The sequence below is a fragment of the Coffea arabica genome, chromosome 3e (genome assembly GCF_036785885.1).
Source record: "Coffea arabica cultivar ET-39 chromosome 3e, Coffea Arabica ET-39 HiFi, whole genome shotgun sequence".
Taxonomy (NCBI): domain Eukaryota; kingdom Viridiplantae; phylum Streptophyta; class Magnoliopsida; order Gentianales; family Rubiaceae; genus Coffea; species Coffea arabica.
This window is the reverse complement of record NC_092315.1, coordinates 6,944,369-6,957,442: the sequence shown is the minus strand read 5'-3', so window position 1 is coordinate 6,957,442 and position 13,074 is coordinate 6,944,369. Positions and strand designations below refer to the sequence as shown.

At 36.4% G+C, this 13,074-nt stretch overlaps 3 protein-coding genes and 1 non-coding gene across 5 annotated transcripts; 2 read left to right on the top strand and 2 right to left on the bottom strand.

Moving 5' to 3' along the window:
• Positions 1–2,092: 2,092 nt before the first annotated feature.
• LOC113736299 (F-box/kelch-repeat protein At3g23880-like) lies at positions 2,093–3,743 on the top strand. The gene has a single exon (XM_027263199.2). It carries the CDS (start codon positions 2,322–2,324, stop codon positions 3,483–3,485), a length of 1,164 nt encoding a protein of 387 aa, XP_027119000.1. The 5' UTR covers positions 2,093–2,321; the 3' UTR covers positions 3,486–3,743.
• A 1,026-nt stretch (positions 3,744–4,769) lies between these two features.
• Positions 4,770–4,868, bottom strand: LOC113738325 (U6 spliceosomal RNA). The gene has a single exon (XR_003460111.1). It is a non-coding gene; the product is annotated as a U6 spliceosomal RNA (small nuclear RNA).
• A 492-nt stretch (positions 4,869–5,360) lies between these two features.
• On the bottom strand, positions 5,361–9,737 carry LOC113736298 (F-box/kelch-repeat protein At3g06240-like). 2 transcript variants are annotated; one of them, XM_072084606.1, is made up of 4 exons: positions 9,444–9,737; positions 9,174–9,353; positions 8,775–8,841; positions 5,361–6,838 (listed from the first exon to the last, which is right to left on the bottom strand). In XM_072084606.1, exon 4 carries the CDS (start codon positions 6,816–6,818, stop codon positions 5,583–5,585), a length of 1,236 nt encoding a protein of 411 aa, XP_071940707.1. In that variant the 5' UTR covers positions 6,819–6,838; positions 8,775–8,841; positions 9,174–9,353; positions 9,444–9,737; the 3' UTR covers positions 5,361–5,582. The 2 variants fall into 2 exon arrangements, with proteins under 2 accessions (XP_071940707.1, XP_027118999.1); XM_027263198.2 differs by lacking the exon at positions 8,775–8,841 and having other exon boundaries at positions 5,361–6,836; positions 9,174–9,735.
• Positions 9,738–9,875: 138 nt separating this feature from the next.
• Positions 9,876–11,886, top strand: LOC113737091 (protein LATERAL BRANCHING OXIDOREDUCTASE 1-like). The gene is made up of 4 exons (XM_027264341.2): positions 9,876–9,962; positions 10,056–10,648; positions 10,994–11,321; positions 11,407–11,886. The coding sequence occupies exons 1-4, from the start codon at positions 9,891–9,893 to the stop codon at positions 11,662–11,664; spliced, it is 1,251 nt and encodes a 416-aa protein (XP_027120142.2). The 5' UTR covers positions 9,876–9,890; the 3' UTR covers positions 11,665–11,886.
• The last annotated feature ends 1,188 nt before the right edge of the window (positions 11,887–13,074 follow it).

Genomic DNA, 13,074 nt, shown 5'->3' with positions numbered 1-13,074 from the left:
GGTTATATGGTTATTTTGAAATCTTAAGGAAATCATATGGCATTATGTAAAATCATAGGGAGATTATAAGTAATTTACCCGAAACTTTATCAATCATAAGAGTAAGCAAAACTCTAAAATGAGGTCTAATTACATCTAAAAATCTCAAAGATACACACTTTTTTAGAACGTGTTTGATATAAATGTCATAATTGATTGCGTATTTCGTCCATTTTTCACTTTACATAAAATTATAGGGAGGTTATATGGTTATTTTGAAATCTTAAGGAAATCATATGGCATTATGTAAAATCATAGGGAGATTATAAGTAATTTACCCGAAACTTTATCAATCATAAGAGTAAGCAAAACTCTAAAATGAGGTCTAATTACCTCTGTTTTCAAACTCGGACCGGACCGGCCGGTCGAACCGGTTGAACCGGGAACCGGCCAGGTAGCCGGTCCGAGTCACATTAGAAAACCGGAAATTTAAAACCCGGTCAAAGCCGGTCAAAAACCGGGTTTGACCGGGTTTGACCGGGAAAAAACCGGTTTTTCCGGTTCAACAGTATTTTTTTAAAAAAAAAAATTCAAACTTTTTAATATTATGTTTTGACCCCCTAAATTGTTAAAACTTATTGATATACCTCAAATATTTGATACTTTATAAATATTGTCCTAAAATTTGATGTTATTTTTCAATTAAATTCATAATTTTAATTCTAAACTTGTTAATATTTATTAAATAATATAAATTGCTACTTGATTGTTCTAATTTCTTTGTATTTTCTTGTTAAATATATTTGAAACATCAAATATATATGAATATGCCTTTATTAATATCAATATATTATTAGATATTATATATATAACATTTTAATTTTAAAATAATTTTTATTTATGACGTCATCCGGTTCGACCCCTATCGACCCCCGGTCGAACCCATTGACCCCTGACCCCTGACCTCGGCCGAGTCGCTATCCGGTCCGGTTCTGAAAACATAGCTAATTACATCTAAAAATCTCAAAGATTTGATTAATTATTTTATCATCAACTCAATGGCTAGTCATATAGGGGGGAAAAATGTCAAATGGAACACAGTAAGTGCTTTAAAATGATTTGAAAGCATGGCTTGTACTTTGAGACTGGTCTAACCCTCTCTCGTATGAACGAAACTTTAAGAAGTAGTGAAATTTTGCCATATCGCTAGTTGAAGATTTGATATTCAACAAAAGGGTGCTACTTTGATTTGACCAGATTCATAAGAAGGAGAAAGTCCCTGCTCAAATTTGTTATTTTAATGAAAATGAAATTGAGATTACCATTTTGTCCACCATTACCATGCTTCTGTTTGTGATCCAAGTGTAAGGGAGGTCTCAGGGATGCATGAATATTGAAGTTTTTATGGTGTGTGAATTGTGAAGGAATTTTGGACTAACACTAGATACGACTTCCAAGGAAAAGTTTGCAAGCTAATGATGGTTCGAGGATTCTGCATAGCAGCCTCAGATTTCAATATTCAAGATAGTTTGATCAGATTTGTAAGACTCGTACAAAAAAGTTCTTGGCTTAGAAGTTCCTGTTTTTATTAAGACGCTATTGATACTTTCTAAAGAAGGGGTTGCTCAAGATTTTGCCTCGACTCTTCGGCGGATCAATGCTTTGTCTGATCTCCTTTAGAAATGAAATGCAGACCACTGGAAGCACTTGGGGTCGTCGAATCTGCAGCATTATTGGTGATTGCCAAGTACATAGTAGGTGATAAGTCAAATTGGCATATTGCTTGAAAGTCAGCCTTAACACTTAACAGATTAGAAGAATCAACAATTCAACCAGAGCGAGAGGAGAGTGAAAGCTGAAAATAGATCCTTTGCTTGAAAGAACACTGAACATTGACTTTCTTGGTGAAATCAGGTGCCCAGTAGAGCAAAGGGATGGAAATAATTAAGGTCATCGATTACGGTATTCAATCGCGCTAGGATAATTGAGGATAATAGCATAACTTGACCAAGTCAAACAGGAGCACTTGCAATAAATAATTTGCTCGAGTACAAGTTGCCAGACAGAGAGACTGATGTCGACTCAGTTTTGATAGTATTATACAAATGTCCCAAGAATGGATATAAATTTCGTAGCTCATCTCTTCCAAAGTGCAAGTGAAAAATGCATTTAAAAAATGACTAGGTTGATTCGAGAAAGGCCAACGGGCTCTACAGTCTTGTTCCCAGATTCTTCTTGTATGAAACAACCACTTGATTGGCTTTGGATTCATCTCCTACTGTTGGACGAATATTAGAGATTAAAGCAGCATTGGATCAAGAATCTGCTTTCAGCTAACCGATATGCAAGCCCATCAAAGGCCAGAATATAATATTCTGCAAGAAGATCCAAGGCCAATGCCAGATCTTCCCCAAGAACTCATAGTTGACATACTCACAAGGTTACCAGTCAAGTCCATTTTGAGATTCAGGTGTGTTTCAAAATCATGGCTTTGTTTAATCGCAAGTCCTCATTTCATCAAATCCCATCTCACAATATCAACAAAAGTCAACAATCATGCCCGTCATGGCCTTCTTTTAGCTCCCATTGATGCTCCGACTGAGCTTTACACCTGTTCTCTTTATTCTGTTTTGTATCAAAGATCTCCTGTTAGTGCTGAAAAGGTTCAACTCCCCTTGCAAAGTAAATATCCTAGATTATCCTTTGTGGGATGTTGCAATGGGCTGGTTTGTTTATCTGAAGGGTCTCATGATCTCATTTTGTTCAATCCATCCACAAGAAAATCCAATGTTTTACCGAATTCAGGCATTGATGTGGGTAAATTTAAGCATATGACATATGGTTTTGGTTATGATGAAGTACATGATGATTATAAAGTAGTAGCAATAGGCTATTCTTGCCCCTATGGGATGAATTGCCAGACTATAGTCAATGTCTACAGTTTAAGGACCAACTCTTGGAGAAATATTCAAGGCTATGAAGGTGGATTCATTTCTTCTTGTTCAGGTGTGTTTGTTAACGGAGCTCTTCATTGGCTAGTGGTTTCTGAGGATGGTTCTATTTCCTCTTGGCGAATTGTTTCTCTGAATCTGGCAACAGAGACCTATGGAGAGATATTGCAGCCTAACTATGAAAAGGGCAATGTTTCTTTTACACCCGGGGTTTTAGAAGGAAATCTTTGTGTCTTTTACAACCACTATGAAGTGAAATTCGATGTATGGGTGATGAAGGAATATGGGCTGAAGGAATCTTGGACTAAGTTGGCTTGTATCCCTTACTCTGTGAATTTCAAGGGTCGTGCTTCACCATTGTTTGTCTCAGAAGCTGGGGAGATCTTATTGAAGCATGATTACTCTTTGATGCTCTACAATGGGAAAGATGATATTTTTACAAACCGGGATCTGCAAATGCAAGGTGCTAACTATCCAGGTGCAGCTGCTGTCTACATTGAGGGCTTGGTATCTCCTCACATTGATGAGGTTGGGCACAAAACTTGTGCACAGTGAAAGAAAGGTGAAATTGTTCAAGGATAACCTTTTCCGACCTAGAATATTACTTCTGTTAGACATTGCTTTGAAATATTAATTCTAGTTTGCGGAAGACTCCCCAATGATGGACTAGGCAACCTCACAAAAGTCCTAGCCGCTAAATGGCACAGATCAGAAGATGCTATGATTTTTGGTGTACAACAGTGCTTTTTCTTGAATCTGTATGATAACCTATTTTCTTTGATGCTCTTCTCAGTCTTATTGGCGTTTTACGTATTTGCACATTTTCTTCAATGCTTTTTCAGTTTCAAGTTGAGAAACGTACCTCTTTTAGCTGATATCCCTCAGAATTGCAAACTCAAAACTAAACTGGATTATAATTGCTGATAACTCGTAGCAAATACGATGAGAACTCACTCCTGATAAACCACCAAATGTGCTGCCAAATGATGGTCATAAGGTGCTTAACAAGTTCTGAATCCACTTCTACTTGAACCACAATAATCATTATCTGTAATATCTATATATTTCCTTCATTGTATCGACACTTGAGATCGTCTTCTAGGTCCAAGACTCCCAGGTAGTTAATTACCTCTTGACATTCAGATCCACCTAAAATGGTCATCAATATGCCTCCTTACTCTGCATACATATAGATACAAGGTGTCAATCTGTTTCTTCGTGCTTCTTTCTCATTAAGCTTGATTCTGGTTGCTTGTCTGAACAGAGCCAATGGTGCTTGCGTAATGAGAATGAGATGAAGATTGTACGATGAGCCTATCGCGCTTGTATTCCTTCTTGTTAGTGGATTTGTTGAGAGAGGCTTTTCGCGAATTATGGGTGAGAGATAAGGGGTTGTCGCGAATTAATATTGGGCTAGAGGCTAACCGAAGTAATGATTTCACAAGACAAATGAATCTCAGGGAGGATTTCAGTCGAAGCCTGTGTAGAGTTTCAATGATCTAATCATGGGCAATTTATATGATTGGAATATGTTTGTTTACTTCAATTCCCATTGATTTTCCATCATAAAGTTTAGTGTGTTTTGCTTGTCAGAGTTAACTGCTTATAAGGGAGAACTATAAGTACTGCAGAATGCAAAGCAGGATCCACAAAGAAGCATATAAAGAGGATCTGCAAACCTGCCTACCTAACTGAAGTGAAAATTTGTGAACACGATTACGAAGCAAAGAGAATTAAATCATTGGTCATAGAGTTGATGCATCGGAGAAACCAGTTTTTTGAGGTTTATAAGCATCTCATGGATCAGTTCAGAGAATCATTGAACACTTCAGAAGCAGCTAATGTTTGCAGAAACCATGAAGCTGTATCATCCTTGCGCAGGGGCCATGCTAATCTTCTCTGTATCGTTCCAATTTTATCGGATGTCCCCGAAGTGACCTGTATCTAGTCAAATCTATAACAAAATACTAAGTAGAATTTGATCATTTCTTTGACATCATAAGAAACTATATTAGAGCACAGTTGTGATATACTATAACGGATGTTCTGTTACGGTAATCGTCAAGTTATTCTATGGCTCTTCGAAGTTCTTAGGTTTCTGCCTTACTAAGCATTACGAGCAAGGAGAGGCTATCAAACAGATCCAAGGTGGCAGCTTAAGTTTCTGTTAAGATGAAAACAAGCGAAAGAAACCAAGGTTTTATTTGATATCGACCGACGAAAAGTGACAACAAATTATCTCAAATTAGGTCAGAAATGAAAATTACTGATCATCATTGTAAATGTTGAGGCATAATTGCTGAGCTCAAGAACAACACTCTGGAATAAAATGGTTATGATAGCTGAATGTGCCAAATTCCAACTAACCATCTTTGTCGCCCTATCTTGCTGTGGAAAAAATTGAGTTTCAAGTCCTCGACATTATGTAACTTCAAAGTAATAAGCCCAACTTCATCAATAATTGGATTCGAATGGAACGGAAAAATTTCAATGCAAAGTTATTCTAACTACTCAACATAATTAGAAGCACAATATGGAAAATTAAGCAGTCTTAGGACAAAAAAAAAAAAAAAAAGGGCCTTGATTCACTGCAGAAAGGATGACAAAAGAATATTACTAAACTTTAGAGAGCATGATGAGAATTTATCATCTTTAGTGCTGTACTTGTTGCTCCTGATTCAGTGAAACCAGGCTTTCTACATAAACGCAGGCATCAGACAATGTGAACTGGAGATCCGCAGATGAACTACTCAATCCAACCTTGTAACTCTTAAACGAACCATCCTTCGCATTGTACAATACCAAATCTGGCCCATTTATAAGCAAAATTTTCTCATCTTCTGATGTGCACAGTAGTTTATAACTGGGATACGCCCAGGATTCATGGTGGGGGATGCTAAGCACTTTCATCCAAGATTCTCTAATCCCATATTCCTTCATAATCCACACGTCAGTGTGAGTGTATTCATTACTATGCCTACACAGCATACATAGACTTCCTTGGAAAATATCTATATCTGAGTCATAATACTCGTCCAAATTTGGCAGCCCCATCTCTCTATATGTCTCTGATGGTAAATCAACACAACAAATGGATAGATAACCTTCTTTTTTTAAGGGCCAATGGAGATTCCCATTCAGAACTATACCACACTGCTCTTGAGCAATATAACCGCCCTGAAAATTCCCAAGCCTCTTCCAAGATTCATTTCTCATGCTGTAAACGTTAACGTCTCGCCGCCCAGAAGATAGCACAGCACAATCATCAAAAGTGCAGATAATCTCAACTACTTTATAGTCATCATTGACCTCATCATAACCAAACCCGAAAATAATGTAGTATTGGTCAGAATATTCTGGTACTTCAACGTCTAAATCAGGCAATTCCTTGGATTTTCCAGTAGATGGGTTCCACAGAAATAAACCACTTACATTGGCATCAATGCAAACTAATCCATTAGAACTACCAACTATTACGATGGTCCGAGAGGGGACTTCCCAGTTGAGATTATCAAACATGACAACATCAGTAGATATTTCATCACACATTAAGCAGTTGAGAGAACATTGTTTTACGCAATCATCAACGTCAACATACCCCTTGATGAGAATCCTTTGGCTGTCTCTGGAAGTATGGAATTTGAGATGGGCTTTGATGAATTCTGGGCTTGATATTAAGGACAGCCATGATCTCGAAACGCATTTGAATCTCACGAGGGACTTCACCGGGAGTCTTAATAGGATTGCATTTATGACTTCATCCGGAAGGATTGGCAGTGAGGCCGAAGGGATTGCTAAATCTTGGGTGGGAGCTGACGGGAATTCTTGATGTGGGGTGTGTTCAATTTTTGTTGATCGGCCACCAGTAGTTCCACTTGTTCTGTCCATGAGAGGTTTGCTTCTGAGCTGTGCACGAAATTTAGTGGTAACTTTAGGCCACCCGGTGATACTGAGAGCTCATTAAGGGTCAGAAAGAAAAAGAAATAAATGGCAATAGAGTTGGATGCTTTTTTCTTTTTTTTGGGTCTTCTTCTCCTTATTCTTGATGACAACAGCAACTGTTGTAACCTAACGTACATAGTGGATAAGACAGATGAGTGTTACCTAACATACACAGTGGATGACAGATGACTTGAGTGTAACGACCCCAATGGTTCAGCACTAGTGGACGGGCCTCACAATTGGGATACATTTGAGCCGAATAGAGTTCGAGTACTACTTGAGCTAAGATAATTGAGTTCGAACTCGTTAAACTTTTGGAAGTCAAACTCGAATTCGAACTCAACTTCCGTTTGTCTAAATCAATCTCAAACTCGAATTTGAGTTTAATTAAATCTAGTTGAATTAAATTAAATTCAATCGAGCCTATTCGAGTTTAATTGAACCTATTTGACTCTAATCAAACTCATGCAATACAAATTAATATTTTACATATAATTTTAAATAAAAGATATTATTGATATTTCACAATAATAAATATGAAAAAATTAAAAAAATATATATTATAAAAACTCGATTAGGCTTGCCGAGCTTTCGTGTACAAAATATTGGAACTCAACCTTGACTCGTGAGCTCAAATAAGTAGCTCGAACTCAAGTTCAAACTCGATCAAAACGAGTTTGAGTTGAGTTATTTGGTTCAGCATCATCCCTACTCACAAGTGCCTTCGATGTAACAAAAATTAAATTGAATGACTATTTAACCGTGAAATGGAATAAAATGAAACTTGTGAGGTCTCAGATTTGTACAAAAAAAAAAAAAAAAAAAAACCAGGTGCCAACTAAAGTTTCTAGGAAGAAGAAAACAAGGAACAAGTGAAAGAAAACCAGAATTTATTTTAGTATATATTTACAAAGTCAAGCAAACACACAGTTTCACATCATTTGGCTGGAAATCAATTTCTCTTGCTACAATCTTTCAGATTATACTGCAGAAATATCTATTATGTTGATGCTTATGTACTTGGTTCAATAACAATACGTCCACCATTTCAAGGTAGATCAGAAAAGCGATACAGATGTGATAACTGAACGTGCAAAACTTTTAGCTCATTTTTCTCTTGGATTCAACTCAATCTGCATCTAATAGCAAAGTATCCAATATATTTGAAATCATGCACGTCCTCCAAATTCTTTAATTTCAGAAAATCACATCAGAGAAAAAGCAAAGATAAAACGTAACCAAAGTCGTAGAAACTAAGCTACGAGAGCTTCTATATCCTTCTTTTCCCACATTTGGGTACCTGAGAAAAGGGCCATGCTTCAATAGCAACCTTTGTTCTCTAACAGCTCAACTTGTTAACAAGTTTCCAATTATTCAGGAAGAAACCCAAAGCATGAGACATATGCAAAACCTAAGAACACTAGAGAATTGTTAAGACGGGCATCAGATATATTTGAGATCATGCTTTTTTTGGAACTGAAAACAGGATTCAAATTCTTTGCCAGCCTAAGAAAAGTAAGACGGGGATGACAAGCAAGTCTACCTACTCTGTATTTCAAACTTCTAAACCCTTTCTCTCATATTTTTTTTTTTCAAATCTTTTTACACTAGGGGTGAAAAAACATTACAACATAAGAGTTTCACCAGATGAATGACAAAAAACAGGGAAAGAACGAATGTCAGGAAAGCATAACCATGAAGCAACTCAAATTGAGCACTTATATTGTAGTTTACAAACGTTAATCCGTGGACCATAATTGTACATTTGGCAGATTTATTAGAGACAGAGAGACCAAATTAAGAAGATCTGAGCATGTAATCTGACTTGCAACCATAGCTGATTACATGTGAAGCCTGTTTTTATAGGGCATATGCCAAGGTGTGATGTGAGATGGTACTTATCTTATCATAGGTGAGTTCTACGGTATTTTCTGGTATCATCCTAATGAGTATCAATTCATCGTTGGATCTGTACAAAAGAAATATTAGTTTTTAGATGATTTTATAAATTTTTAAATAATTGAATGATGTAACAAAATTCAAGCACTAAAGCAAAGCAAGAAATTGAGCAAAATTTCTTGATCAAAGAATTAAATTCATTGTTGGATCTGTAAAAAAAAAAAAAGATATTAATTTTTAGATAATTTTAGAAGCTGAAATTATTAAATGATCTGACAAGAGTTTAGTATTAGATTACACCCATAAGTATGATACCAAAGAGAGAATAGTGGAATATCAGATAAGCACATGCATATTCTTAATCACAGGACAAAAGAAGAACATAAGAAGAGAAATGCTTACAGTATTGATAGTCTTTATCTATGTTTGGCATTGCCGTTCGTATTAGGATGGTAGATAGTTTACCGGCCGAACTTTGGGAACTGACAGATCGTCTTCTTCAGCTTGTGTGGGACATGAGATTCGCGAAGGTAGTAGAAGTGAAATCTGCCCCTTATACATAGCCTCTTTAGACCCTACCATCTAGATTAGGACAGATTAAATTATAGAAATATTATTATCGTTGCGGTTAAAAAAAAAGAAGGAAATCTGACTCTTAGGTTTAGGTCGTACGATGATGTAAAATCTGACTCTTAGCTTGGAATTCCTCGTACTGAGAGTGCTGGCAAGCCAAGGGTCACCTTCATTTCAATTTGGTGTGAAAGTTTTGAGAATTAATAATGAATCAAGATTGGAAATGCCATTTAAGTCATTGAAGTTACATCTGGTCAGAAGGGAAAGTCTAGTCTTAATTTTCAATTGGGACTTGCTCTCTTACCTTTCTGCGCTCCCATAGTAATCAAATCTCTCTTAGGACCAGACATTAGGGGCTGTATGTATTAGCAAATAGAAAAATCATATATTAAGCGACAGAAATAGATTATAAGGCGACTGAATTTCTTGATTTTAGGGATTTCTATATTTGTATCTATACTTAATAATGCCGTGATTTTTAATTGATTTTTGTAGACGCACTCTTGTTAAATTTTTGTTTCAAGGTGCTTCTTTTTTGTTCAATTTATGGATATGAGCATACTTATGCAAAAGCCCTCGATCATTTGCACCTTAAAAAGATCCGATGATGATTCCAAGGTTTGTTTGTTTCAATATTTGTCAATTCTCTCCATTGCACTAATTACCAAATCTTGCAATATAAAATTCAAACCTGTTTGTTCATCCACGTAGTTGCCAGGTTCATTGATGTTAACAAAGTCGGTCCAGGTTCAGTGTATTATAAATCATTGGAGTCAAAATACAATAGAGCTGCCTAGCACAGGCATAAGTCACCAATTTTACCCCATGGGAGAAGTAGCAATAGACCCAGTTTTTATCCAAGATCTTGAACATAGGCCTAAAATCATAAGAACTGAAGTTGAAGGCATCCCATTAATTGATCTTTCTGTTCTGAACTCTCCAGACAGCTCTGTTTCTGATGATAATTTAGCTCGCCTGGTTTCTGAGATAGCTGATGCATCCCAAAAATGGGGTTTCTTCCAAGTTATCAATCATGGGGTTCAATCTGAATATCGCGAAAAATTCTTTTTGGCATCAAGAAAATTCTTTGCCTTGCCTAAAGAGGAGAAGCTCAAGGTTAAGAGAGATGAAGTGAATCCCTTTGGATATTATGATACAGAGCTTACTAAGAATGTTAGAGACTGGAAAGAGGTCTTTGATATCAGTGTGGATGATCCCACTTTTGTTCCTGCTTCCCATCAACCTGATGATAAGGAGCTCAGGCAATTGACTAATCAATGGCCTCAAAATTTTCCAGAACTAAGGTATGCACGAACAATTTTGCATTCTTGTACAGCTTGCATTCATGATGACAAATTTCTTGTACGTTTACTAGAGATTCTGGCTTGATCTAATCTGTGATGTCAAAAGTAGTAGTGTTCTTAACAAGTATATATGCTTAAAGAATATCTAATATTGTAGTTTGTGCATAATTTTAAGGAGAAAAAGAAGGGTAGTTGCAAAGATGGAGTAGCAGAATGGGAAGGAAAATTAGACTTGCAAGTGACCTATTTTACCTAGGGTGTTTTAATAAGAAAAGGTCCCTTGTGCTGTACATATTGTTAGATAAAGTAAAGTTTCTTGGTTTTTTTTTTTCCTTCCTTTTTCAGGGAGGCATATGAATTATATGCTGAAGAAATACTGAAACTGGCATTCAAGTTATTGGAGCTAATAGCTCTGAGTTTGGGGCTGCCAAAGACTAGGTTGAATGGCTTCTTTAAGGATCACACCAGCAGAATTAGGCTCAATCACTATCCACCCTGTCCCACCCCAGACTTAGCACTAGGTGTTGGTAGGCACAAGGATGGTGGTGCCTTGACAATTCTGGCTCAAGATGATGTTGGGGGACTTGAAGTCAGGAGGAAAACAGATGGAGAATGGATTCTTGTCAAACCAACTCCCGATGCCTATATCATCAACGTCGGCGACATTGTCCAGGTGACCACAAATATCATGGTTCGGGGGATTTCTTTAGAGGCAAATGAACCATAAGTTAGCCTGATTATGTGTAAAAATTTGGCAGGTATGGAGCAATGACAAATATGAGAGTGTAGAGCACAGGGTGATGGTGAATTCTGAGAAGGAAAGGTTTTCGATTCCACTTTTCTTCAATCCAGCATATTATACTTGGGTTGAACCTCTGGAGGAGCTGATCAATGAGCAAAATCCTCCTCCCAAGTATAAGGCGTATAACTGGGGGAAGTTCTTCTCATCCAGAAGGCGCAGTAATTTCAAGAAACTTGAAGTCGAGAATCTGCAAATTTATCATTTCAGGATTTAACTGATGATGCTGGAAGTTGCTTTACCTTTGCAAGTATATGTTGCTTTCAGCTTTTGGGCTTGCCCCTGGAAGGTTGTAAGTAAATAAGGAAAAATGTAATAAGAACAGAACAAAGGATCATAGCTAGCTTTGCTATGCTATGATATTTGAAGGGCCCTGTTCTATTAATAGCTTCGTTTGGAAAGCAATTTTCTAAAGAAAAATTGTTACGTTTTCCGTAAACACATTTTTCAATCACCTTTTTACCTCAAATGTATCAAATCATTACAGTAATTTTTCTTTAAAAAATACAATCCAAACAAAGCCGGTACCAAGAGGACTGCAATTGTTGAAATTGAACGTGCATGGGACTTCTAGGATGCAAATATGTTTGCTGAGTTAAGTTAAGGGCATTGCCAATCTATCTGATCCATCACCAAGATATTACAGCGTCTACCTGAGATTGTGTACTACCAAGTACCAATACATATATTTTTAACCTGTTAGAAATGGAAATCAGCCAAGAAAAAGTGAATAGAGCTGGCATCAGAGAACAGATGCTGTAAGTTGTTGATTATCAAATTTGACTGCGAGATCCTTTGTGTCATTGCAAAGTGATGATCAGTGAGGCCATGATAAATGAGATTGTGACATGGAATTGATTGCAAAATTTGCTCTACATCCTTTATCAAATTACATTTTGCAACTCGTGCAATGGAGCCTTAAGAAGCAAGTCCATTTTCAGTTTTCACCCGATGCAACAGGTCTGTTCAAGAAACAACAAAATAAAATAAAGTAAAAATACAACTTTTTCTGTCACATTAATTTGAAAAGACATTTGAAACACGGTCATGCACAAAAATCTCCTCTACAGCCTATTCTAAGGGCCGATAGTGTTCCACGTACAGGCTTGTGTGCATGTTCCCCAACTATCCTAAAATATAATAAGACTATGTGCTACTTTGGACCTTTAAACTATGGGCGTCTGCTTTAGTCTTTAAAATTTAAATTTGGAAATTTTACTCCCTAGAGATGAATTCTACTTCAATGAAATGTCAACATTTATTATTTTAGTATCTACATCTATTACGTTAACATGTATAATGTACCGTTCAACGGATACTAGAATCTCTTTATCCCTACATTGAGAGTAATAATAAGTTTGGCTAGCATTAGCTAGTTATTAATTGAGAAGATTTTGCAGTCTCTTTTGGGTATCATACTCACAAGTGAAATTTATCGTTAGATAGTAAAAGAAGTGTTATTGACCTTTAGATTAAACATTCTTAAATATTTAAAATTTAAATTTATTATCTCAAGTCATATACAAGTAGAGGGAATGTACAAATGAAATTCATCGTGGAATGGTGAAAAAAGTGTTATTGAATCTTAGATTAAACATCATTAAAAATTAAAAATTAAAAATTAAAA